This window comes from Diplotaxodon limnothrissa, linkage group LG15 (assembly GCF_057381915.1).
Source record: "Diplotaxodon limnothrissa isolate DT_005_m linkage group LG15, D_limnothrissa_male_GT1.1, whole genome shotgun sequence".
NCBI lineage: Eukaryota > Metazoa > Chordata > Actinopteri > Cichliformes > Cichlidae > Diplotaxodon > Diplotaxodon limnothrissa.
Genome location: NC_140610.1, coordinates 7,116,786 through 7,144,619, shown reverse-complemented (window position 1 = coordinate 7,144,619; position 27,834 = coordinate 7,116,786). Strand labels below are relative to the sequence as shown.

Sequence of the window (27,834 nt, the reverse complement as noted above, 5' to 3'; positions counted from 1 at the left end):
GCCAGAATACAAAGTGTTACTGGCTCAGAGTGTGACTTTCTACCAAACTTAATGGATACCTGTTTATGTGCTTTTTCCATATCCTCTGGCATTGAGAAAGGGAACCAATCAAATGGGGCAAGGTAAGGTAAGGTTCCTAATGTATGACTCCCTCCATCCTTCATTAATTCCATCTGTGAGGAAAGTGACTGATGTCAACTGTAAATGCTGGGCTCCCCCTGCTGGTTGTTACTATATTGCATCAGACAGAACCTGTATATTGCTTTGGGCTCACCTACTAAACAGGTGTTTGTCCACAGTAAGAGTAAGGGGTGAGCTGACCTGTCAGAATCTCTGGTATTTCTAGCCTGCCCAGGAACAAATGAAAAACATGAGAGGAGCAACAAAAAACACAAAATTTTAGTTTGACTGAATAATTCTTAGAAAAACCTTAATATGCATGGTTATTATATTTACAGTAACATAGTGGATCCATGTGTAGGTGAAGTGGTTGACACATGAACACATGAAAGATCACCGGTTTGAGACTATGAGGATACAGTCTAAATAAAGAAATACACAGTTTTTGTTACAAAGACCCATTATTTTAAAAACTTGCCTCCGTTTTTAATGAAGTAATAATGTACAACATAAAAAATGTCTACAAAGAAAAATACGATAAAATTACGCCACAAAAAATCTTCTGTTTTCCTGTGACCCATTTTGTCTGTTATGTTAAGGCTTAAATATTTTGTCAAACTCAGTCTATGGAGTTTCCTGAACAGAAAAACATAAAACAAACAAATTTTTTTTCTTCTTAACTTTGTCATAAGTTGAGATTTTGAAAATAATTTGCACAAAATTCTTGCAGGAGGCCTTGTTTATAAACACACGAGATACAAAATATCTAAATGAGAATAAAACGAACAAAATTTAAGTTCATAGTTATGATCGCTACTGTGTGTTTGTGTTTGGCAAGGCCACCTACATAGGTGTGTGTGTGTGCTGTGAGGAGGAGGGGGAGGGCGAGGCGGCAGCGGTGGAGGATGAGAGTGTGGACGGAGGGGGCTGCGGGGTGGCGGAGGAGGAAGAGGCGGAGGAAGCGGAGGCAGCGCTGGCAGCTGAGGATGACGTCTCTATCTTGCTGCTGTGCGTGATGAAGCGCAGACGCAGCTTCATGGCAGGACGCAGAGTCATGATGATTTTCTCCACCTAGACAAAGCACAAAAAAGGTGGAAGGATAAAGGATGAGAAGTGAATACAGTGATGTAGACAGAGCTAAAAGCAGGAACTAAACAAGAAAGGCAATTAGGTTGTGTCAGAGAGGTGCTTTGTAATTACCAGTTAAGCATCACATCAGTATTTATCACATTTGCTTCTTTAGAATTACTGCACCAAAAACACAGCATATTGTGTCCTGTGGTGGCTTGGAACAAACCTGCTCTTATAAAGTCGGGCACGCCTCTGGGATTGCACCTCAGCTCAAACTAAAACGGCAAAAAAGTGATGAAAACCAGCCAAGAGATGAAGTCTCAGGATCGCCTCTCTACTTTTTGAAGATGATGAATTTCTTTAAGCGGTAACCTCCAGGTCACGCTGGTGAGGTTTGCAGCTGAGAGTGAACACTTGAAAATGAAAATTAGTGCCTCTGAGCCTTAGGCCGGGATTCTCAATTGGTCAAGAGTGGAGTGGCCACTCCTGATCAGGAGTAAGCTGTTGCTCCAAATGGAGGCGTTTAAGTATCTCTGGGATCTTGGTGTTTACAGAGAGAAGGTACTGGGTTCGAATCCATGACAGCCTTTCTGCTTGGAATCTGCAAGGTTTCTCTCAAGGTAGCCTGGCTTAAATGGTGTTTCTAAATTACCCACAGGTGAATGTGAGTTCAAATGGTTGTCTGTCTGTTAGTCTGGTGGCAGACTGATAACCTGTCCAGAGTGTATCCTCTCTTTCACACTGACACAGGATAGGCTCCAGGTCCCTTGCAACCCCTGGATGGATGGGTCTTGTTCACGAGAGAGGGGAACAGACTTGTGCAGTGTTGACATCCATGCAGAGGCTACCTGCTGTTGTGAAGCTGTACATCTACGGTCCTACCCTCACCTATGTCTGTGAGAACTGACCAAAAGAATAAGATTGCAGATATAAGCACCAGAAATGAACTCCATCCAAACGGTGTCTGAGCTCAGCCTTAGAGATTGCGAGGGACTCAAAGTAGAGCCGCCACTCCTCCACATCAAGAGGAGGAAGATTGAGGTTCGGGCATCTGATCAGGTGAGATATTTCTGGCATGTCCCAACAGAGGGAGGCTCCAAAGAAGACCCAGGACATGAAGGAGAGATTACATCTGACAGGTGGCTTGGAAACATTGCAAAAAGAGGGAGGTCTGGGCATCTGTGCCCATGTGACTCAGATCCAAATAAGCAACAAAAAAAATGAATGAGTGGATAAATGGAGATAAAAAAAAACAGCAACTGTGTTTTGAGGAGCAGCATGCACTCAGAATGTGTGTAAAAGCCACAGATTTCTTGTCAGTTGGTTTTCCCTGTTTTACATGATGATGGTTTCATCATCTTCTTACTGCAGATTTTAGGGTATCTATTATTCAAAGGGTAGCACACTTTTTAATCTCTGTGCACATAATTACACAGTCCTACTGGCATGTCATCATTTCTCCAAACAAATTATATTTAGAGACTTTCTGTTTGGATTTATTTGAATTTCTGCAGCAGTTCCGTTTTCTGGAAGCTTTCATCTGCAACATAATAGGTCAATTTTGTGCACAAATCTAAGCTGCAGTAGTATACGGTGGATAAAAAAAAAGCAGAAAACAGGGTAACCCTTGCCTCAGTCAGGCCTCTTATTCAAACCTGCAGGGAAATTTCCGTTAGCAAGCGTGATATTTACAGACAAACAATGCTGTATGCACGCCTTCGCAGTGCAATTAAACAAGGCAATGCTGATAACTGCACTGTATTTAGAGGGTAATATTTAGGGCTCATAAATAATATTAATATGGTTCTAGTGCAGTGGTATCAAACATAAGGCCTCGGGGACAGAATCCCCTGATGATGATGCTAATCCGGTCACTGGACAACTTTAGAAAATGTGAAGGAGTGCAAAGATTTTTAACTTTCAACTGTATTTTCATCATTTTTACAGCGTTTCCTATTGATAAAGACTGTTTCCCCACACTGGCAATAACAGATAAACAATTAAATGACAGGAACTTTCCTGTTCCTGTATCCACTATTAGCGAGTTCACAATAAATCAAAGCTTCCGTTGCTCGCATGCAGTTGGTCCAAAATGCCACAGCTTGTATTAACCAGTGCTCACCCATCCTGGCCTCCTTCCGCTGGCTCCCTGTTTGTTTTAAGATTTTATTATTTGCTTTTAAAACCTTTCCTGGATGACCACGCGTGTACTGTCTGAGTTGCTGACCGCATATGTTCGCTCAAGATCGCTGAGGTACATGGACCATTTTTTCAGTAATCATCTCTTAATTATGGAATGATCTCCCTGCCCATCTTTTAGGATGATCTCCTCATTTTTAAAAAACTCAACACAAACTGGCTTTTAACTCACAACGACAGTGGTGTGTTCTTACTTTCAATATATTATTATTTTTATTGTTGTTTTTTTTTTATTGTTTCACTGATTGTGTGTGGTGTTTTGGTGCTTTGTACAGCACTTTGTCAAATTTGCATGTATAAAAAATGCCCTATAAATAAAACTGGATTGGATTGTTGTTGTGACACTGCTATGCTCCAAGGAGCCGTCAAAAGCTCACCTGCTCCTTCACGCTGTCTCCAGTGTACATGTATTTAATGTGATACAGGAAATCGCAGATCGGGTCCATGTAGCTGAGATGCTGACAGTGTTTGTCAACTGCCTGCAGCATCTCATAGAAGGCAACACCAATCTGAAATAGCAACACAGAGCAAAATGTACAAAAATCCACCAGGAGAAAGACAAAACTAAATGATATCTTTCATGTAAGATAAACAGAACGTCTGAAGTGTACCTCCAACATGCAACGCGTCCTCTCTTGCTGGAAGCGCTGAAGGAACGGCCCCACCAGGTGATACACGTACAGCAGCTGGAACTCTGTCTTGACGACTGGCTTCAGAGTCTCTGACAGGAATCTACGCAAAGACACAGAAAGACATGAGGAGAGCAAAAAGAAACAGTCTTACAGGATAGAAACAAGGAGAGCGCCTCACTTGGGGATCAGAGACAGCTGTCCGATGGATGAGTGATGCCACACGGCGTGTGCTAATGCTAGCACGTAGCTGCAGTTCATTTCACTGTAGCTCTGGTGGCAGGCGGTGAAGTCAAGCAAGGCAAAGGGATAGCCTGTCCACTCTGTCTCCGATGTTAATGCCGGAGAGCTGATCACAGAAACGATGCGGTCGTGGAGAACGATCCAGTATGGTTCCTGAAGAGGAGATCACAGGTTGTCACGGCGACAAAATCTGAACATCAGTTTATGGTGAAAGCTGAAAGTCAGAGTATTTTTCTTACTGGAAGTGCAGTGATCACAAGTCCAATGGCATTCATCCAGGCAGTGATGTTCTCTCTGGGGACCAGAGGCTGACTAAAAGGTGAAAGGAGAAGATGATTTTAGGGATCATTAAAATATTCTGCATACACTACAGAACACTATTAATTCCAAAAAGATGCCATTTAAGCCTAATGAGACCCATAAACTTTACAGTGATTGCACATGGCTTGCTTACTGCACCTTTTCAACACAACATTAAGCAAAGCGTTTCCCACATCTTTTCCTGGCACGGCCAAAGCCATCAGCTCCACACAGGTGACGTGCAGGGCGTGGGCCGCAGGGTTGGGGAACTCGTTGAACCTCCAGTCACAGTTGGGAAAAGGACCCGGTGACTTTCCCGCCATGGGTGAGGTAAAAGCTAAGGAGGATAAACAATCACCAGAGGAGAAAACAGCCTTCATGGAAGCACGGATGTTTTACTTGTTCCACTTTTAATTAAACGCATATTGTTTTCGTGGAGCACACGAACCCCATCCAACCGATTTTATCTTGTTTTTAATAACTCTTTTCTACTTTAACAACCCCCGAGGCTGCAATAAAATGAGCTTAGATGGATTAATAAATACAATCCCTCTTTAAAGCTATTAAGGGAGACAAGAACTCACAGCGGTAAGGTAAATATACTTTCCAGCAGCCCAAAAGACCAATGACTTTCCATGACCAGACATTGGTCTTTTGTTGTTAAGAGTGATAGATTAATGAAGGATATTGTCCACAAGGCGTCCAATCAGCTTGCAGTAGTAGGTGTCATCAGGGATCCACACGTTTTCTTCACGGGCATTCATGCCAAACCTCAGATAGGTTTCGCTGAGACACCAGCCTGGAGTGCGGTTGTCCTGCAAAATAAAACGTTACACTGATATCAATAATTGCGCATTAGCTATTCAGATACATGAATTAATGAATGTGTCTTCTCTGTTTACCTTCAGTGAAGACATGATGGCATGAACCAGTTTTCTCTTGAGGTTGGTTCTGTCTCTCAGGTGTCTCTCATAGTAGTGAAGGGTGTTGTACAGGTAGGTCACAGGGCGATCTGCAAAGAAACGCAGCGGTAAATACAAATCCCCAATTAATGGCAAAGTTCACCTTCCCTTTTTTATCCCAAAAAGCTGATTCTGATAAGTGGATGACTGGAGAAGTTACTTAGATGAGTGATGAAACATTTCTCCCACTGAATGAGCTGCCTGGGATTTCCTGTTTCAGAATGCGTTAAGACGTCCTAGTGAATCCAACTCCCCTCATCTTGGACCCGCACAGTCCTCCTCGTAGCCCTACTCACCGTGGAACTTGTACAGCCCTCCCAGATGATCCAGCAGCGTCTCCAGAGACTTGGAGACAGGAAGGAGCTCCAGGAAGCGGTGGATGACAATGTCAAAAACGGGCAGAAAGCGCAGACACACATTCCCAAAGTAGATTGGCAGGTACTGAGGCTGGAGCTGCATGGGAGGGTTGACTTGGTCTGCGAGACCCTCAAAGTACAACTTCTCTGGGTATTTCTGGAAGAAATGGTCATTTTAAAACAGATTTGATTTAATTTCTACATTTAACTTGACTTTTTGAGATGTCTCACAGTTGTGGAACTAACTTTTAATGGAACGTGTTCTGTCGCACGTATACCTTGTGGTAGCTCATGTGTTTGCTGTGCCAGTCGTTCTGCAGCCAGTGCTCGGGAGCATTCTCCTTGACAAAATCGTTGACTCGGTTTCTGAAGTCATTGGGCTTCAGCAGCAGCAGCTGGATTATGAAGTAGCAAACCTGAGCCTCGTTTCCCTCGTGGCTACGCATCGCCTGAAGGCAGAGACATGGACCCTTATCGTATTGCAGCATGGGCAAAGAAAAAGTGTAGAATCAATGATGTCTTTGTTACAGTATATAATCCTGTAGTTCTCCGTCTGTCCTCACCAGGCACAGAATGAGTCTATCCAGCGTGACTATGTTGTATTTCCAGACCATGTCATTGAGTATTTCAATGCACTTGTTAAGCTGCTGCCCGCCAGCTGACGTTGAGAACTCATAGACGAGGAAGTCGGCAAATGTGCGCACGTGAGCCACCAGTGCACGTGCTCCAATACGTTCCAAGACCCTGAGGGACCAAAAAAGAAATGGAAAACCCCCCACAAAAAACAGCAGTTAGCTCATCATCCCACAATAAGGCAGCTTTCTCCCTCGGGATCAATTAGTCACAGATGCTGTGTAGGACCCACCCCCGCCTTCCTGGTTAATTGATGTAAAATGTTAAATTTAAAATGCCTCAACAACAGAGATGAGATGCATCATTAACACAGGGTTCATTAAAATACACTCAGCAGTGTCTTTAATAGTGAGTGTAACCTGGAAACATAAACAAGTAATATTCTCGCTGATCACAGCTTTGGATTATTTAATTAAGTATTTCTTTTTTCCCCCGCTGCGCTCTACTTTTTATATACATGTGGAAGCTTAACTCATGTATAACAAACCTAAAGCCTATTTGGTTTATATGGTCCATCTCCAGCAGCATCTTCCACAGCAGACAGAGGAACAGTGGAGGTGAGCCCTGCATGGAGAAGTGGGTGATGATGTCATTCTCATTGGCCATCGACTTCCACTTCCTGTACTCCTCCTCGACGTTCTTCTTCAGATTGAAGCGCGACTCCTGAGGAACGTTGTTCTGCTTGAAAAACGCCTGAAGCAAAAACAGAGGTCCAGGAGTCACTACAGCAAGATTCAGACGTTTTATTTGACAGAGAAAAACAACAATAAACCACAATTATTACTTGAATATTTTGCATAACATAATATCTGCACCTGTAGTGGTGCAGGGAAGCAGGATAGCGTGTGTGAGGCCCAGTTATGAGGCGTAAAACTCATGATTGTCTGCAGGATGTCCTTACACCAAGTGCCCTGGATGGAGTCAGACCCTGTGAAGAAATCTGCACATACAGGAAGCAGGTGACAAATAAAACGAGACGGATTTCAGTCAAACACGATGATTAGAAGTGAAGCAAAAAGCGAAACAATGGCTAAAATGAAGCGGGCAGCAAAAAAAAACAAACCCAAAACAACCCTGCAAATGAGGCTTCAAAAACTGAGTGAGTACCGGTGACGTGTGTGGCTCTGGCCAGAGTGAGAATCAGGGCGCGATTCAGCTCTTCGGATTCGGCTGACAAAACTGTCTTTGGGTCATTGAGGAAGCGGGTGAACTGCGGCTGCACCTCCGAGCTCCCCAAAGCTGTGATCAGGCGCAGAGCTGTGCTCTCAACACTTCAGGACAAAGACAGAAAGAGGAATGATGACTCTTTTTCACTACATCATAATCCTGATGAACATTTTTTTGTGCTTAATTTGTTTCTCAGTTGAGTTGGACAACATGAGAACATGTTGTGTGGGACTTTTCTGTCTTCCACAGTTAGTTTACCTGAGTAAATAATTAGAATTAAGCAAATAACTATTTCAAACAGAAGGACTTAAAAGAATAACTTTCAAGTTTCAGATCATTTTCACTTCATGGTAGGAACATCACAAATTTCAAGTTCAAAGGCAATAAAGTGCATTAAAAGAGCACACAACACTCACGCTGCATTTTAATATTTGTTTTGATTTAATCTTTCGACTTCAAAAAGCAACAAAATGTGGAATTTTGCTTTAAATTTCTAATATTAGCAGGAACTAGCTATATGCGACACATGCTTCTACATTACCACAGATGTAGCTGGTTCTGGTTGGTCTGTGGCACAGCAGCCAAGCTGTGCAGGTGACTCAGCAGCTGGACTCTGTAGTGTGGCTGGATGTGATGCATCCTGTAACTGAACATCTCCAGTAATGTGTGAAGGATTCCCCACGCGTGAGACTTGAACACGTTGGGCAACAACTGACCTGGACAGACAAGAGTGTTTCTCATTATTTAAAACGTTTCTGGAGCTCCAAAGAGAATAAATAATAATGTAACTGTGTCCCAGTAAACTGTAACACTTGCAAATTTTACTAGCTCAATATATCGATAGTACTGCAAAACCCCATAATGAAACAGTATCATGTAAATAAACCTGCTTCCTCAGTAAATGTCATTAAAATGTTCATGATACTATAAATATAGAGATTAATAACACTATTCTGAAGCCTGACACATTCAGACGGCTTTATGTCGGCTATTTGCAGAGCTGGGAAATAATGAAGTACAAATACTTCATACTTTACTTAAGTAGAATTTTCATGTATCTGTACTTTACCTGAGCATTTATTTTTCAGGCAACTTTTTACTTTTACAAATATCTGTACATTCTTCTCTTTACATTTTTACAACGGTTCAACTTGGGAGTTGGAAGTTGGCCTAAAGGAGTGCAGGTGTCCATATGCTATGTTTGCAGTACTTCAGAATCTAGCATCTAGCTATCTCTACAGAAGTATGACGTGACAATCCCAAACAACTATTAGAAGTAAAATGATCTCCTCCTCAAATAAAATAACAGTTCATACATCTACAATTCAACATAGTGCAAACTTTAAGTGAGTTTTAAAAATAGACTCACTGATGAATCCTTTGATGCCCAGGGACTCAATTTCCATGTAGACCAACAATCTGCTGTACGTCTCTACCAATGCAGGGGCAAGAGCAATGCTGGACTTGGCATGGGCCAATTTGATGACACGCGTGGCAATACTGTGGATCAGACTGGAGACCGGAGGGCAGGCTATCAGGGATTTGAAGTAGAAGAAATTAATTAAAACATTCTCTGTGTTTTACTCATTTACCTCATCTTTGCATGCACAGTGAGCGAATCCAGCAGATTCATGGGCAGCGGAGTGACCGATCCCGAAGCCATACAGTTGGTGCCGGGAAGGTTGATCCTCATGGATCCATTTCCATAGATGGTCTCAACCAGGACGCCCATTGGCAGAGTGAAGCACTCCGAGTTGGTGCTATAGGCGTTACACAGCAGGGCGATCTTATAGTCGGACATGCCCAGGGTCTTGTTACGCAGCGACTGCTGAAGAAATCTAAAGAAAGAAGGGGAAAAGCGGTGGACAGAGAGCCGCAAAGGACGTTTGTCATTTTATGAATTCTGGGCGACATTAGCAATTAACCAGGTATGCCCTGTTTAGGGAAAATTATGACTTTTGAAGTATTTATTATCGCTAAATGCATATCTTTGTGAAAGACATACTCATGGTGCAGCTTCAGAGAGTGCGGTATGGGTATCTGCAGTTTGGAGTTGTCGTTCTGAGCTTTGCGGTTCAAATGGATCCAGATGCAGGTCATAGCGAACGAATGGGTCGACTGGGGTTTGTTAATGTCAGGAACTGGAATGCACTGAAGAGGAACAGAAAGCGATGGTGACACTCATACCACAAGCAATATTAGTCTATTGTACCACCCCAGTAAAATATTAGAATGATGAATATTTAAAACATAGATCTAATAAAAAAACAAGACAAAAACAAGATAAAAATGGGACAGTACAAGTTGCAATAACTTGTACCTCTTTTTCTGGGTAAAGCAGGTCAAAAAGCTTCATGACAGGCAGGAAGTCAGCTAAGGCGTTCTTCTGAATGCTTCCTGATATGAACTGAAGCAGGACCCACATAAGATGATCTCTCCCTTTAATGAGACCTCTACCTGCAAGCTGATGAGAACAAATAAGGGAAAAGAGAAAATAAATCATTAAAAACACATATACACAGAATTTAATCTGCTTCATTTAATTTTTTCCTTGTTAGTAACATGTTGTTAAACATATTTAATAAATGTTATGACACGTGCTACAACTCACTCCATTGCATACATTTAAACACGTCTCAAAAGCTTGAAAAAGGCAACTGAGCTTCTTAAAGTTTGGGAAGATGTTTCACCTCTCATCCAAGAGGCTTCCCCAGTTCACTGTAAACACATGTATTACACTCATGCCCCTAACTGACTGTAAACATGCTGTAAATGTTTTTCTTTTTCTCTCCTCATACCTTTTGGTGTAGCGACAGCACCATGTGAGGGAAACTTGCAAACTGAAACAACACAAAGAAGATGAGCTGGGAGGAGAGGTGCTGCCACAGCAGCTGACTAGTTCCTCCGATATCGGCGTCAAAGTGTTCCTCAGTCTCAGAGCGCTCCATGGCGTACACCACCAGGTCCACCAGCTGCTCTTCCAGCACCGGGCAACGCTGCTTATGCTGGGAGGGGAGGTGTGTTACAGGATAAAGAAAACGGTGAGAAGAAGGGAGGAAAAAAGCCAAAGGAGACAAAAAGAAGTGGAGTTAAGAAGAGAGGAAAGGAAGGTCGGATTGAAGGAAGAAAGACAGAAAGATAGACATAGGAGAGAATAAAAATAAAATCTTTAATAAATTACTTCACATTCAAACATTTTTGTTGACAGTTATTCCAGATACTGTTAAAAAGATCACTGCGTGCAGGACAGCATCTCCTTCTTGTGTTGTCACAATGGACTGTAGCCATATTCCAGTATTTACCCATATCCCTTAATATTCTGGTCCTCAGCTTGTGTTACTATACAGAAAAGAAGATGTGTTTTGGTCTTCTGTGAAATCTTTTACAGCTCTAATACATACAAAAGATTTAAAATAAGGGGTTTCATTCCATATGTGAAACAGTCACAAGGTTCACAAGCTCAGAAGTAGCTGTTATATCAGAAGATTCAGAAACGGATAGACGCTAAAGCTAACTAGTTTGACAAATAAGCCCATAATTTTCCTTTTTAATATAATTATATTATAGTCTGAGCAAACATATAGAAAGAATATTGGCCAGGATATCCATACTAGAATTTTTAACACTTCAAAATCTGTACTGGCTCCAGTATATCCAGTATAACCCATGCTCTATCATGAAGAATTAAAAAAATGCATCTATTTAAAAGACGGGTGGGATAAAAAGAAAAAAAAGGAAAAGAAATGGAGGATTAGTGGAAATGAGAGGGTTTTTAAATCTTTTTATTTTTCCATCTAATAAGGGTTAATAATGATAATAATAATAATAATAATATTACAGGCTTCACTTACAATCCACACAGCCCCTGTTCTACTGTATGAGGTAGCTGATATTTCATGTCGCTGGGTCTGTTATTTAATTTAAAAAGAACTATGATTTCATAAAAAAAGCTGCACACTTTCCTGACATATGGCCTTCACATTTGTTCCATCTTCTACATGTAAAAAGGCAAAATTAGAGCAGAAGGAGTGAGGATCTCTGCAGCGCAGGCATTGACATTCATGTCAGGCCTCTTAACAGAGCCCTTCTTACACTGAGACACGAGGGACTGAACAGCACAGCACGAACAGGTCAGGTACGGCACTAAAAGGCACAGCATAAAACAGCAAACCAGCCACTGCAACACATTCCCACATGCAGACTAACAGGTCTGGGAAGGGACAAAGGTGTGAGTGGGAGGAAGAAGAGTAGCTGTGAAAATGACCATCCGATTTTTCTTTGCTTTGGCCTTCGGCACAGCTTCTCTTCCACCGCAGGCAAACACACACATGCTCACAGAATGAGAGAGAAAAGGGCAACAAACAGATAGAAGAAAAAGAGTAAGAGAGAGATCCACAGGCATATCTGTTGTCTACAAATAAATCATGTACACAGATCACCCAGTGATATATTTAAAAACCAGCAATATAACCAGCAGCTAGTTTATACTGTAACTGATCAACAGCCTGACTAATGGGAACCTTTTTTTCTTCTTCTTTAAATTCTAACCCATCATGCACCAGCACAATGTAATGAAATTGCATTTTCAGGAAGATATATTCAGGTAGCATCTTATTTATTAACATAACGCCCGTAATTAAAATGTTCCACTGACCTGCTGACAATAACCACAAACTATGCAAATGCAATAAAGCACTGCGGTCCTCACGGGCCACCCCCTTATTTAATTATTTTGACCTGTAACAAAAATCCAGTCCATCTCAAACCTGAAAAGAACTATTTGGTTTATGAGCCGCTTTACGGTGGCTCAGAGAGGTCAAACGCATTGCAACTTAAGAAAGTACGCCGCAGAAGCACACAAATCATAATGGAAAGAGAAAAAACTAAACAAACAAACATAAAAGAAATCACACACAGAAGTGTTTTTTGGGGAGACAAAAACCAAAACATGCAAACGACTGCACTGAGACCTACTTACAAGAAGCTGAGGAGAAAAAGTTGCAGGTAATGTGTGTTTTAATAACGTGGTTTGTATAATACTGTAGATACATGTTTGCTATTAGCCATTTACTGTTAGCTTGTCATTTCCACGGCTCTTCCGTCACATTATCGTGTCCCCCAAAGACACTTTCATTGTGTTTCTTCTTTTTTTGCAAAGCGTTGTGAGATTTTGTTCTATTTCTGTTGTTTTTTGTGTGCTTTTACAGTATTTTTCTCTATTTTCATCCATCCGTCCATTTTCTTCCACTTATCCAACTCAGGGTCATGGGGTGAGAGACCCTACACCCAGGACAGGTCACAAACCACTGACATCTATGGACCGTTTATATACAGTAATTGACCTAACCTCACTAAGTCTGTGGGAGGAACCCAGACATAACCCACACAAACACGGGGAGAACAAGCAAGGCCTACATAGAACAGCCCCGGCATGATGGGGGTTCAAACCCAGGACCTTCTTGCTTTGAGGCAACTGTGCTAGCCATCGCACTAACCAGTTTTTTTCCCTATTTCCATTGTTTTACTTAACCTAGCTTGTGTTTTGTGTGCTAAACCTGGTGTTTTCCAAAGTTACAGTTTATTTGACCTTCCAGAGTCACCTTACAGCTTTTACTGGAAAGGAATAAGGTGAATGTAAGCAATACAAATTAGAGCCACTTTATCATTTTTGACTAATGCAATCCAGTTTGCTATCACAGTGCAGTAGCATTATTTAAGAGCTATCAACTTAAAATGCAGACTGGACTATAATTAAACAAAGCATAGCCAGCCTGCCTTTTATTTATGTAAAAAGTAATAAAGTTATGATAAGTTAACCTGTGAGGTGCCTAATATTTTGCTTGTCTACTTGTAGGTACAGCACAATGTTTCTGCGCTTGCTGTGGCACACACTAACCTTTCTGTTTGGGTCTGTAGTCTGCTGTAGTCACTGTCTGCCACATGGCTAGCTATTGCTTGATTTGCAAGCTTGCTCTTGGCTAACAAATATAACAATAACAAATTGCATTAATCACCAAAGACAAGAGCACCGCTTAGTCAAAATAGTTCAGTGTTGCCCCCGGTCAGCACAACAGAAAGCAGCAGCAGGTCCGACACGGGAGGACCTTGCTAACAACAGGCAAGCACCAGACTACATCCATACATGCAGTGCAGCAGGACTTGAAATGTCAACAGCAGGGTTTAAAGTCAGAAATAATTAAGGTCAACTTGTTAGCTGGGACTACATTTGCTCTTTTGCGGCTCAGAGGAGCTGCAGCTCTCTTAGTCTGGACTGTATCCGTATGATCAGTGTCAGTTAGCTCAGCTGACATTAGGATTGCTAACTAAAAATGTTAATCAACTGCGTCTGTTGGGCCACAATGAGGCAAAGTTGAGGAGTACTCATTAATAAGTAAATAGAATTATGCAGAAACATGCTAAGCACAAATCCAAGTACTAAGCATTACTGAGAAACTTGGAGCTTGAAAGCTTTCAGCTGACTGACAACCCCCAATATAAGAGGCTTAGTGGTAATCATGGCTAATCACAGACCTATTTTTCATCTATTTATCATTAAGCATTAATTTAACTAAGCCTAAATAATTATAATCAAGGTGCTTCTTTTTTTTTGCCAAGATCATATATACTGAATATTAACAGAAAATATCAAGGAGGATACAAAAAAGATAAGGTAAGGTAGAGATAAGGTGTGCAGGTGTGATGCAAAGCAAACAGGCATTATTAAAAAATGTACACAGCGACCTGTTAATTGAACAAGTCATGTGCAGTTAATGACTCAAAGTCTCCCTGGCTTCCCATTAAACTAACTGCTTTTTCTGGTAATCTTTAATATCTCCCTAACAGTGCACCTGTCAAATATTTATTTAACCACACCAGTCTACCATTTATGGAGCCCTGCTGTGTCCATCTCAAGCTCTGTCATGTTTCCCTTTTGTTCCACTTCAAGTTTTCTTCATTTCTCCAGTTTCAGGTCGTCAGTGTGCCTAAAAAAAAAGCTAAGCGTCCAATGAGCTGGTTAGTTGGGTCGGTCAGGCAACCAGGAAGAGGACATACCTGGGCAATGTTCAGAGTCTAGAGAGCGCATGGCAGAGAGACAGACAAATACAACACACAGCCAGAGGACAAAAGAGAGAGAAAAGGAAGAGAAACAAAGAAAGAGGATGAAACGGAGAGAGGAGGGGGGGCGAGGGAAGGAGAGACAGAAAAGAAAGTGGTGACTAAGGTAGCTAGGTTGTTTACTGTCTGTTCAGCACAGTTAGTTTCAACTCAGCCAATTCAGATATATAAACCAGATTCTGGGTTATTTACTCCAAGTCAAAATATAAAGAAATATCCATATACAGCGTTGATTATAGCTTTGTGTTAACAATCCAAGGAGCCCGGAAGAAAAGCGACTGGACTTCTTTAAGTTTCTTGAAGAAGCTTCGTCTTCAAGAAACTTAAAGTAGTCCAGTTGCTTTTCTTTTTAAGCTCCTTATATTGCCATGACCGGGATAACTGAGAACCTACACAGAAATATTTGTGATAATGCCAAACTGTCTGGATTCAATGACAGCTTGACACACTGTGTGGATGTTTGTGCTAAGTGAACTGGGCTGAGCTGAAACTGCATGAACCCAACAGGGCAAACTGACACCAGTGCATTATGGGCCAAGCTCACAGCGTTGCTTTACATTTGTTCTTATATAGGTGTGTTATAAGGACTACAAGGGAAACAAGGTAAGAGAGGTGTGACGGGAGAAGGATATAAGGAGGGTGGCAAAGAAAAGTGAAGAACCCGTGCCGAATTACAACGCAAAGAAAAGATCATGGAGGATAAGGGAAACAGCAAGAGCAGGAGCAGATAAAAGATGGTAAGATGAAAATAACGGGGGCAGGAAATGTGGGGGCATTTGGAGGTCTTGATATGGAGGCAAAGGGAAAAATACAAAAGAAGATGAGGTTGTTTTACCTGCTTGTTGAGCCCCAACATGTTGCACACCATCTCTCTTGAATAAGGCTGTTCTAGTACATAGCGTAGCAACCCTGTCTGTGGCTCAAAAAGGTCCTATATGATAACACACAAATCACAATCAAACTTCTGTACGTCTAAAGGTGTGCGTGGTGTATAAGTCCAGCGCGTTTGTTACCTTGTCAAACGGCAGCATGCCTCTCAGAGGGAAGCGAAGAGTGCTGGGGTCTAATTTCCAGGAATTACAGATAGCACCGCTGTTATTCACCACTGGCAACAGACTGCATCGTCCTGTGAGGACACACGGACGCAACAAATGATTGTACATACCAGACTGACTACATGAGATAAATAACTACAAACTGTCTTTTTAGTTTTCATTCACTTTCTAGTGACTGTCCTATTAATAATAATAATAACACTTCAAATGATAAGCGGCATATTTAAATCTCCAGGAATCCATAAAAGGAGAAGCAACCAGTTCCTCTTACCACAGATAGAGTTGATCCGGGCTGTGGGTCTAAAACTATCCACAAAGTCTGATATCAAACTGCCCAAAAGCTGAAAATGCACAGACATGATAAGGAATTCACAAATAAAAATTCAGACTATATAGTGTTACATATAATGTTACACATAGCTACACAAACACTCACCCAGTGTGAGAGCTGCCCCTCTGGATAAAGTTTTCTAATTTCTGTGATAGCAAAGTAGGCTGGAAGGAGACAGGCGTTTCTGTCCAGGATATATTCTACCACCTGCAACATGCATAAATATAAGTAAACCTAAAAAGTATTCAAATAAACCATCAAAAATGACATATAATTCATTTTAAAGGTATAAAGATGGGTACCTCTCTGGCAGCCAAAAGCTGCTGGACTATAGCTGAGCTGACAGTGGTAGGAATAGTTTGAATTTTATCCAGCACAGCTTTCAACAGGTCCCGAACACCCTGACGCAACAAGTATAAAAGAATTCATGAACAAGTGTCTCACGTGGAAAGCTTAAAACGACTTTAAAACGTATGACACATTGTAGGATATTCTTCTAAAAGCCAGAGATCCCTGTTTAGCAGCAGTCAACAAAAATAAAACCACTGAAAATCAAAACAAAAAAGCACAAACAATCGAAGAATTGAAGAAACGAATTGGAAGAATCGATCCAGATGTGTCTGTGTGCTAGAAGTTTCGTGTCAGAGACCTTGTAGTCCACTCCCCCGATGATCTTGCGGATCAGCTTGAAAGTTAATGCCCACAACTGTGTTCTTTCCCACTCCAAACTGTCTGAGCTTATTAAGGCCACGCACACCATCCTAAAGATACGAAGATTAATGATTTAGACAAATAACATCAAACATAATAAATACAGTTAAAAACAACTCATTATTGGGATGTCATAAAACAGATAAATTAAATATAATAAATTAATATATGGAAATATTATAAATCATTCTTTGAACCCATTTTACTTCTTTAGGCATCAAATAATCTCACACTATATGTATGTGTGTACCTGGGTGGTAAAAGACTGGTCTCCACAGCCATTGCCAGACAGTCGTAGAGGAAGGAGATCCTCTTGGGGCTGTGCTGACTGTGTATAAAGCGCACAATCCATTGCACACACTGTTCATGAGACTCCTGCAGAAAGACATTGGAGCAACTGAGAAATCTCAGCCATGTAGGTGTGAGCAAGTGGGAGTGTATGTGTGTGTGTAAAAACCTGTGGCAGGGTTCCCCAGTACTGTCTGAAGGCTCCAAGACAACTGATCAGCTTAGTCCTCTCATCCTCTGGAGTGTCCATAAACATCCTAAAAACACACTTCTTAATTTTAGCATTTAATTTTGCTCCATACATTTTAATATACACACACCGGCCACTCTGTTAGCCACATCTTTTCAATACAGTTATCTAATCAATCGATCACACAACATCACCTAACTGCCTTTAGGCATGTGGACATGGTCAAGAAGACCTAGTTAAGTTCAAACTAAGCATAAGAATGGGGAAGAAAGGTGATTTAAGTGACTTTGAACATGGCATGGTTGTAGGTGCTAAACAGGTTGGTCTGATTATTTCAGAAACTGATGATCTGCTGGGAATTTCCCCACATATACATCTCTAGGGTTTTCAGAGAATGGTCCAGAAAAGAGAGAAAAGGCAGCAAGCAGCAGTTCTCTGGTGGAAAATGCCTTGTTGAGGTCACAGGACAATGGCCAGATTGCTTTGAGGTGCTGGGAACAAAAAAGCAACTCCGATAAACACAACCCCCCTATTCAGAAGAGCCTCTCTGAACACAACATGTCAAACCCCGAGGCAGATGGACTACAGCGGCTGAGGAACATAATGGATGCCGGTAATGTAAAATAAGAACAGGCCACTGAAGCAAAGCAGGATAACACAGCATGTCTTAAAATTCAAATTACATCAAACTAGTTTCTCGAACATGACAATGAGTTCAATGTACTCAAATGATCTCCACAGTCACCAGATCTCAATCCAGCAGAACACTTTTGGGGTGTGGTGAAACAGGAGATTCACATCATGGATGGAGCAGCCAACAAATCTGCAGCAACTGTGTGATGCTGTCATGTCAATGTGGACCAGAATCTCTGAGAAATGTTTCCAGCACCTAACAAAGTGGCCTGTGAGTGTATGTATGGTCTTACTGCTGAAACATCCAGCAGCACTACCAGTGTGCAGTAACTTAACATTACACCTTTTAAAGCTAATAACAATGCAATTGCAAATATCGGGCGTTATTAACATGAATTCAGAGCAGCCTTACCCAGCAAAGGCCTCTTCTATCATCTCAGTTTTCTAAGAAAAGAAGGAGAAAATAAAAATACATTAACGTAAGTGAAGATTTGTGATATTAACGGTGCACCCATAGCTGTTAATTCTCATGTTGGGGACATAAAGTAAAAACACCATCTGGTTATATTTAGGACTGCTCATTTGCAATCCAAAGTAAGTTCAGTAAATAGAAAATACTACTACAGTTATCTGACATGCTAACTAATGTTAGCTCGGCTGACACTCAGTAAACAAAGGTGCAAGTTACCACAACATCTTCAAAGATGCTCTGAAGCTGTGTTTCCATCGAAAGCGCCATGTTTGCAACCAAAAGACAATTATTCAACGAACCATCCCAGAATTCAAACCCGTTACTCCTCTACGGGAGCACAGACGATAACCACCCCATCTAGCTAAATGCTAAAAGGAAGCAGAATGAAAGCGGCCGCATGAGAAGCGCGATGGCAAAAACAATCCGGGCGTGCAACGGAAACACAAGTGGGACAGTTCCGCCCCATTGTTTCTTTGCTTAATTATTATTATTAGAAATTGTAATTCTCATACGTCAGTAATTTGCAAATAATAAAGTTACACATTAATAATATTTTTTTCCAAATATTTATCACAACGCTTGCATTTTTGAGTGTTTAAAATCTGTATTCAAAAATTCTGTCCCTTCACTAAGACAGGTCTGTGGCCACAAGATGTCACAATGGACGATGTTTGAGCACCTGCTGTTCTTCTCGATATTTGCTAATTGATTTTTCCATGTTTTGTTTATAGCTTTCGTGAGGTTCGTGGTGGAATAATTGGTGGTGTGATGAAGAAGAGTAAGAGTAAATGTTTACACTTTAAACAAAACAGCTTTCTCTTTGCAAATGGGTTACCCAGGTTTAGCTCAGTAGGGTCAATATTAATTTTTAATATCTAATCTCATTTGACAATGTATTTAGAGAGAGAGAGAGGATATTAGCTGGGGGGAAACGGACTAAGGAAATAACACGGAGCACCTTATTACTCAGGCTGCTATCCGGATAAACACCACAGGAACATCTTAAGGAAACTGTACCTGTTCCCACATAACAGCCTCCACACGCCACACCACCGCAAAACTAAACACAGTTCACTTATTTATTTGGAAATGGGTCACGTATAATGTATTTTTTCTTTCCACATATTGGAGTGGATCTAATTGTTTACTAAGTACTTGTACTTAAGCTTAGATTTTTGTAGCCTATTATCTCAATAGACGTCGACACGCCCACGCGCGGCTCACAGGTGAACTGTTCACAAACGAGTAAGGTCACATTCCTTTCCCCAAAAGGAACAAGGAAGCCTGTCAGGTCGCAGGGATTCCTTTAACTGAATCCACGGGGTTTTATTGGTTGGCAGTTTCACGTAACCCTTCCGACTTCAGCTACATTCTTTCACTTTAAACCTTGAGTGCGTGGTTTTAATTTCCTTTAATCGAGAGAACTGCGGGCAGGTGTACTATGAGGAGGAACTGGGGGGAACCTGCCGAGGGGATTGGAAGTATTTGCTTTCTTGTTTTTGTGAAAACATGACGACTCCGTACAAAGATGTTGGCTATATTCACATTATTCATTTTTTATAGCCTGCACTCCACAGGTAGGTCTGCATTTAAATGCTAATATCTATTTTCTTTGTTGTTACTTTGTGGCTGCTGGGTTTCTTTGTTTCCACTGTTTCCATTTTGTCCAGTTTTATGGCGTTTATTCAGTTTAAGCGGACTGACTTTTATACTACAACAATGCACCCAACGATGAGATCATTAAAGAAATTAACACATTGTAATTTAGTTCTTCCACATTAAGTGCAGAAAGCGGCTGTTAGAGCTACAAACACGTGTGGTTTTGTTAACAAAAAAATGTATTAGTCCATCTAGCTCTACTTTAAGTGTAAACTCACTTTACAGACTCAGGTTTTTCATCCTGAGATCAAAGCATAAAACACATTATTTGATCTGTGTGCAAAATGTACTCTGGATAATCTTCCCATAGAGAATCTTTAATCAAACACTTTTATTGTGTTTGCCTACTTGAAATGATTTATAAGGAGCTAAGTGTACTGTGTGAGGTGGAACAAAGTTTGAAAGGCAGTGAATCATAGTGACAGCTCACACCTTATGGTCATATGTGGACAACTAGTTGAATAGTACCATTAAACACAGGGGAAGTTTAAAGGTCAGTCAGGACAACTAGAAGCTAGTGTATATTCTGATGACAGGCACCTCACCTCTTGTCTCTTTCCCCTCAGTCTCCCAGTCTGTTCCCAGCCCCATCAATGTCACCTTCTCTTCTGTAAATCTGAGGAACGTGCTGCAGTGGTTTCCAGGAGAAGGCAATTACGCAGATGAAACGCTCTACACAGTGCAATATGCCATGTGAGTAAATGTTTTAGAATTTAAATAAAAATGTATAGTTCCCAAGAACTAGCCTAGATGCAGTCCCAAAGGGATTTATTGGCAACAAAAAAAAAGTTCCAGCAAGGCTAAAAGAAATAAAATGCAACACGATCTCAAAATCAGTCTGCCTTGTTTAAGTTAATTTTCTTTATTGACTGTGACTTTAAGCAAACTCTGCTCAACCTGTGCAAAAGTTCACCTCTGAATGTGTGGGTCTTTGTCTTTTCCAGCTATGGAGACAGAATTCAAGGTAAGAAGGGGAAACGGGTGAACTGGAAGGCAGTGCAGCACTGTACAAAAATAGTCCGGACGTGGTGTGATCTAACCAGTGAGATGTGGGATGAGAACCAGGGTTACTATGCCAAAGTTCGTGCTGTGGAGAGGGGAGCGTCTTCCAAATGGGCTTTCACACCCAGGAGATTTGAGCCAAAGACAGACAGTAAGTTAAAGAAACAAAAGCATTACATCATATTTAACATGTTTACACTTTAAACAATAGAGGTTTGTCCAACTTTGTAGCTACTTTGGGGCCCCCACTGCTTTCTGTGGAAATTGAAAACAACAGTGCCACCATCACTATGATGGGACCGATGAGGTATCCATCAAACAACCACACCCCAGCGCTTTCCATGGTGACTCTCTACGCCGAGATGACTTACAACCTCTCTGTTCGCAACACCCATCTGAACCAAACGGTAGGTATAAATCAAGTAGAAATATATATGACTACTGTAGCTTGACTCCGCATATAAGAAAAGTTTTAAAATTCTAGGAAGAGGTGAAACAATCTCTATCTGATGTTGCTGCCCTGAATTGCTTTCATTTCAAAAACAGGATTGTCAGGCACAAATAAAAACATTCATGCTAGACATTGTATTGAAAACTTCCTTGTAAAGCACTGAGTCAACTACTACAACTTCATTTTTTTTTTTGTTTTTTTTTAACTGCTTATATATGGAAAAGAAATAGTAAAAACTTATATGTGATTACTCATGAAAGTGGCCACTTTCTCATTACTTTCATACATTGTTTTCGTAAGTATCCAAAACATACAAGTTTCATTATATAATTTTTCAAGGGATCTTATATCTGTTTTCACTCTTATATGCTTTTCATACAAGTTTCACACAAGACGGATACAAACTTTAAGATTTATATATATCTTTTCCATATGGGTAGCTATGACGACAAACTAACCTACGCCCACAAAGCATAAACTTTTTGTTTTTTGTGCAGCAATTCTTTCCAAAATTCTTTCCCACTCTCTAGCACTACCTAATCTGTGCACTTGTTGGTTTTTAGCACCATTTCCCAGTTGTTGGCAGCGTGTACAAATACCGCCTGATGAAGTACAACATGGAATACTGCTTTTCTGCACAGTTGAAATTCTCCTCGATGCCAATCCACTGCCAGTCCTCTGCATGGCTCTGCATAACCACACCTCAAGGTACAACTCCATTGCGTGACCGTGTCTGTAAATGAGAATATTCGGCTCCCTGTTTGAAATGTAGAAAAAAATGTCAATAAACATGATATCAAAGCTGGAGAGCGATTAGTGTTTGTGCGGCAGGTGTATTGTACTTCCTTGTGTGAGCCAAATATGTCGGTCAAGGAAATGGTTCAGATGTTAGATTATTTTCTTTTCACATCACAAGCCCTGGATGAATAAATATTTTCACTCACTTCACCCTCTTTTTCTTTTTTTTTCTTCTCTAGACCCTGTGATTGAGCAGCTGCAGAGTGTGACTGTGGGTATTGTTGTTCCAGCTTTGTGCATTGGTATGATCATTGCAGCTGCCTACCTTTTCCATCGCTACCTGTCTGGGAAAGACCAACACAGTCCAAATATACTGGTAATAGAAATGCATATAAACATACTGGCAATTCAATACCTAAACAGCACTTAACTTTAATTAATGTAGGTTCGCTAAACTGGGCAATGCATGTTGTTTTTTTTTTGTTGTTGTTGTTTGTTTGTTTGTTTGTTTTTTAAATACGAATTTAACAATTCACCTTAGGGAACCACTGACATAATTGCACTTGCAAACTGAAACTACTGCTTTGCATTTCACCTAAATGAGATATCTTTGAGTAGTGTTTCAAAGGTAAATTATCAAACATTTCATACCTTTTTCCTTCCCTTCCAATTTCCAGAACCCACCTTCTTTTCACAAGTCTCCTATTTTGTTCCCTCCTGAGAGTTCCAAGCTCATCCCAATCAGCCCCATCAGCCCTGAGCCACCAGGAAACTTATTCACAATGTCAGGCCTTGAACACCCCATCTACTCTCTACAAGTTGTGGATCCCCCACCCAGCTACTCGCCCCAGAGGCATGAGGCTCCCTTGGATGATTTGTCCGTTGAGTACGGGGGTATCAGCATGGCTCCTCAAATCATTGTTGAAGGAGAAGAGGAAGCAAGAGGAGGGAATCAAGATGATGGAGACCGGAGAGTTGAGAGCGTTAACTCTGGTGGAGCTTACGCTCCTCAGGCTAACACTTCTTGGACATGCAAACAAACCCCCATGCAAACACATGGCCAGTCATCTGCAGGTTTACAGTCTTTTCCAAGATCAGCTACATGTGGGCTCAATAAAAAGAAGGATGGACAGATTGAAAGTTTACTGGTAAGCATTCGGTTAAATCTGCAAACAATGGAGGAAGTAAAAAGGGGAGAAGAGCTGCATGGAGAGGTGATCTGGAGCACACATAGGGAGGGAGTGGCAAACAGAGGTGTGGAGGAAGGAAACAACTGTGAAAATGTGCCTTTAATCTCTGCTTATGCCCCACAGAACATTCCAAACATGTCTGCCTCCTCCTCGGACCAATCTGACATCACGCTAGATGACTTTAGTGTCAATCATGAAAGAGGACTGCATGTACCTCTACTTTTAGAGAGAGGTAGAAGACGGAGTGAAGAGGAGTATGTGACGAGAGCTAGGTTGAGGCTAGATAATGTTTCTGTCAGCCAAGCAAGTGACGAAGAGGAATAGAAAGAGTTAGAACACGACAGGTGGAAACAGGGAGTGAAGTGGAGAAGGTTTTCAACAAATGGGACTTTGTTGGGATCCCCATGGATCAGTAGATGATATTCATCAGTAAAAACCACTAACCCTGTTCTTGAAAGATAATCCAGGAAACATGGCCAGTATACAGTTTCTCAGCTCTATTCAAATGCATACAGTGCGTGATAAAAGCAGCGTTTAGTACTTAGTACTCACTTAATAATGTTACCTTTATAGCTGAAAATCTACTGATATACACATGAAGAAATCATACTATGGTGAACTTTGAAGGATATGTATTTATCTTAATTACAAGATACACTGTATATTTTAATGTAATTTGTTTTGAATCTGTATTCATCCTCATGTAGCTGTCTGATAGTGACAGAAGATAATACAACATATGATCATAACCTAACATAACGAAGAAACTACACTTCATTCTGGACTGGTGTCTGACATATCTCTCTAAGATAATCAGATGTTTGTTTGGTTTTTTTTTTTTAAATAGAAAGTACAGCAAAATCCTATATAGGAAACTTTACCCGTGTGTTTTCTTTTAAGGGTATGATCGCAGTGTATTGTAGATGTTGCATGACCGTACGTGTCCGTGTTTACTTGTAAAGGTTGAATTACAGTGGGTAGTTTGTTTGTTTTTTGGTTTTTTTTATCAGCTTGTCCATCATGCTGTTCCGAGTAAAGCATTCAACCTGCTTTTATTTAAATACTGTGGACTATACACCTTTCGCTGTTGTGTTTGTGAAGCGAATCCCTCGTTTTCACTGCCAGTAACAGCAGTATCTGTTCTGTAACTGGAAATGATGATGTTAAGTGGAATGAGAAGTGTAACTGTACATGATCATGACAACATCTTTGATTAATAATGAGTTGTATGATCTGCAGTATGTGTCCACTACCTTTGTGCCTTTGGGTTAAAAAAAAAACTGGTTAAATCTGTGAAATCTGATCATGCCATCATATCGTCTTTTGTCGCTTCTTCTGAACCTTGCAAATGTATTCCCATCTGCAGTATTAACAACATTATGGTTTTACCTTGTTCTTCTCCATTTTTGCTGTTTCTGTTCTGAGCTGAACAGAACATATTTTACACTTTGTCATTTAGAACTTGTCAGACTTGTTTACTGCAGTGAGTCCTGCATTCCAACACCAACAACACGCTTAAAATAGCAGTTAAAATATGTGATCATTACAAAGTACACAAAAGGCTTTCACTGGCACTTCTGAACATTTGTGCATAAATTATGCTTTGTTTTGACTTTTTTTGAAGGAAATCAGTGTGGTCTGTGTTAACACAGTTCCTCTTTCTGTGCCCGTGCTGTTCCTGCATGAAGTTGTAACTGCCCAAAATATGTTAATTTGTAACATCTGACTCATACCATCTCTTTGTAGCTCGATGGGACTTTCTGAGAATAAATTATTTCTTCCTGTAGAAGCTTAACCTTTGTGTTACTAAAACAACACAGAGGGGAAACAGGTACATTTAGTTTCTGACACCCACTTCTAACGTCCATTCTGCACACTGATAACATCTAAAACAGGTTGTTTCAGGTTAATGCATTTACAGAACTCAGTTTGGTGCATGAACTCTGGTTAACCGTTCATTTAAAACCATGATATCCATGTTGTTTCATAGCTTTATATAGTTTGTTGTCCAGTTAAACCCTTGTATTTTAAGAAGGCATTAGGACACTGTATACAATGCAAATGTCATAAACCCATATTTTACTCACAATGGAACACAGCGAGCATATCAAATATTTAAACTGAGGCATTTTACTGTTTCATGAAAACTATTAGGTTGTTTTAAATTAGATGGCAGCAACACATCACAATGTTTGGATGGGGGTATGGGGGGCAGCAAAAAGCTAGAAAGGTAAGTTGTAGTAAAAAATATTTGGAAGAGCATTTTGTAACTAATTAGGTTCATTAACAACAAGTCAGTAACATGATAGAGTGTGAAAAGAGCATCTTACAGAGGCAAAGATTCTCAAAAGGTGAGCATGGGTTTGCCCAAAAAACTACATCTAGAAATAGTGGAATACTTTTAGAATGATGTTTCTCAGTGTGTAATTATGAAGACTTTATCTATAGTACATAATAAAGTACAATATTATCAATCTTTTTTGAGAATCTGGAGAAGTCTCTGTGCACAAGGGAGAAGAACAAAAATCAATATTGGATGACTTTGATCTCTGGGCCCAGTAGTAGCACCACATTTTTAAAAAAGGCATGATACTGTCAAAGACTCAGGAACACTTCCAGAAATCAAAGGATGCTGAGATCAAGCACGCTGTTCATCTGTTCTAAGCTGTTGTACTTAGCTTGTAATCCTCCTGTTGACAGCTTGTTTATACGCAGGAAAAAAGGTTTGTGCGAGCTTTTATTTCAGCCTGCATCTATGCAAATAGACAGAATTGGCACCAAAGTATCTGTTCTTAAATGCACATAATATAACACAATTTTGAAGTATGGTTAGACAAATGTTTCTATCTGGCCCACTCAAAGTTTGTGTACGTATGGATATCTGTTCCCTAAATCCTCCTAGATACGCTAAACAGTCTGCAAGGAACTTACTAAATGTCTATAGAGCATTTGGGAACTATTTTTAAACACTCATATCCTTACTGATTATATTCATTATGTAGTAGCTGTTCTCAGAATAAACTGCCATTTACGTGTAACTTACATGTACATTGTTGTCAGTAAATTTTGCAAAAACAGTTTTCAGTGCAGTGGCACTTTGGGGTGGGTCACGGGAATATGTGAAGAACTGTTCCCCAAAAAGTAATGCTAATAGTACCTGTAATTCATTACTTTGTCCTATGCAATGAATATGTAGCTTGCAAAGAAGGAGACATGTATTTATTGTTCATTACTTATTATTCTTGGTGTTTATGAAAGCCATTTTTACCATCTGATTATATATAATTATTATATCAGATAAAATGTAGATAAAAAGATTGATTTCATAAATTAACATAGATGTCTCTGTTTTAATACAAGAACCAAGCGAACAAGCACTGCAGGCCTTGCAAAAACAGCCTGGGATAAGTTTGTGTCATTAAAGTGTCATTAAAGCGCTTTTGCAAAATTATATTTATAAAGTTTGAATAAAGTACAGCAATTAGTTTTTTTTAAATTTAGCACTGCCATTGTGTTATTACACAGCATGACTTTCACTGTTTTTAGGAATAAAATAAAATAGAAATAAAAAACACAAAATTTGATATGTAATGTATTATTTTGATGTATAGTGTCATTATATAATTGTTTATTCAGTGTATTCTGATTTTTTCTCCGCACTTCACTCTGATTACCCAGGTATAATTTCATGACAATATGCTTTTCTTTAGATCTTTGAATATCTGTTTACCTTCCCTTGTGTGTTCTGTCACTGGATACTTGCTTTGTTCAACAGAATTTGGCACCCAGCCTAAATAAAAGGGTAGTCATTTGATTACTAAGTTTGTTTGTTAAATTCTTTGGAGTCCTCGTATTCAAGTCATCTTCCTCCACCCACTGTGACAGTTTTTACGTGGTTTTAATTTTTTTGTTTTGTTTTTTACAATTCATTTTATCTTTTTGAGATTGCAGAGGTTTTAAGCTCTGTATACTTCACAAAAGACATAAATACAACCTGGCTTATTGTGTATCTCAGTGTTTAGGTTTTGCTGACACCTGTGTGTGCTTTATTGAAGAAAGAAAAGAAATATTCAATTGATGGAAAATGACAAGAATACTAAGGAACAATAACTCAAAGTTAGACTGAACTTATGTAATTACAAGTTTACCCTGAAGTCACATTTTTTTTTATGGTAATGTGGTTTAGATTTAAGATGCTTATAACTTGAATTTTGTTCCAGGTGTCACAATATGTGATGAATGTTCAAAATATGTAGCTTTGAAGAAGATAAAAAGATTATTGTTAAAAGAGTAAAGGATAAAGTAAGCAAGTGGCGAT

The 27,834-nt window shown here is 40.2% G+C and overlaps 2 protein-coding genes across 3 annotated transcripts; one reads left to right on the top strand and one right to left on the bottom strand.

The window, feature by feature from the left end:
- Positions 1–944: 944 nt before the first annotated feature.
- On the bottom strand, positions 945–18,837 carry med23 (mediator complex subunit 23). Of its 2 annotated transcripts, XM_085371860.1 has the most exons (31): positions 18,693–18,837; positions 18,417–18,448; positions 17,351–17,438; positions 17,144–17,268; positions 16,832–16,943; positions 16,485–16,583; positions 16,288–16,389; positions 16,123–16,192; positions 15,810–15,922; positions 15,632–15,727; positions 14,734–14,751; positions 10,479–10,685; positions 10,001–10,144; positions 9,686–9,831; positions 9,273–9,518; positions 9,050–9,192; positions 8,222–8,396; positions 7,621–7,784; positions 7,329–7,453; positions 7,001–7,206; positions 6,444–6,624; positions 6,159–6,329; positions 5,821–6,037; positions 5,465–5,574; positions 5,251–5,377; positions 4,722–4,887; positions 4,502–4,574; positions 4,201–4,415; positions 4,002–4,122; positions 3,768–3,899; positions 945–1,191 (listed from the first exon to the last, which is right to left on the bottom strand). In XM_085371860.1, exons 1-31 carry the CDS (start codon positions 18,741–18,743, stop codon positions 964–966), a joined length of 4,203 nt encoding a protein of 1,400 aa, XP_085227986.1. In that variant the 5' UTR covers positions 18,744–18,837; the 3' UTR covers positions 945–963. The 2 variants fall into 2 exon arrangements, with proteins under 2 accessions (XP_085227986.1, XP_085227987.1); XM_085371861.1 differs by lacking the exon at positions 14,734–14,751.
- Positions 18,838–20,004: 1,167 nt separating this feature from the next.
- il20ra (interleukin 20 receptor, alpha) lies at positions 20,005–23,900 on the top strand. Its single transcript, XM_085373125.1, has 7 exons — positions 20,005–20,053; positions 20,702–20,828; positions 21,080–21,288; positions 21,369–21,544; positions 22,152–22,296; positions 22,566–22,702; positions 23,004–23,900. Exons 1-7 carry the CDS (start codon positions 20,005–20,007, stop codon positions 23,838–23,840), a joined length of 1,680 nt encoding a protein of 559 aa, XP_085229251.1. The 3' UTR covers positions 23,841–23,900.
- The last annotated feature ends 3,934 nt before the right edge of the window (positions 23,901–27,834 follow it).

Excerpts from the sequence above, each read along its gene's own strand:
- med23 (XM_085371860.1), bottom strand. The coding sequence starts at position 18,743 with ATGGCGCTTTCGATGGAAACACAGCTTCAGAGCATCTTTGAAGATGTT. Across the intron at positions 16,944-17,143 it reads ACCAGTCTTTTACCACCCAG|GATGGTGTGCGTGGCCTTAA; the intron begins GTACACACATAC and ends TCGTATCTTTAG. Across the intron at positions 15,923-16,122 it reads CCGGATCAACTCTATCTGTG|GACGATGCAGTCTGTTGCCA; the intron begins GTAAGAGGAACT and ends GTGTCCTCACAG.
- il20ra (XM_085373125.1), top strand. The coding sequence starts at position 20,005 with ATGTTGGCTATATTCACATTATTCATTTTTTATAGCCTGCACTCCACA. Across the intron at positions 21,289-21,368 it reads ATTTGAGCCAAAGACAGACA|CTACTTTGGGGCCCCCACTG; the intron begins GTAAGTTAAAGA and ends CCAACTTTGTAG. Across the intron at positions 21,545-22,151 it reads ACACCCATCTGAACCAAACG|CACCATTTCCCAGTTGTTGG; the intron begins GTAGGTATAAAT and ends GTTGGTTTTTAG.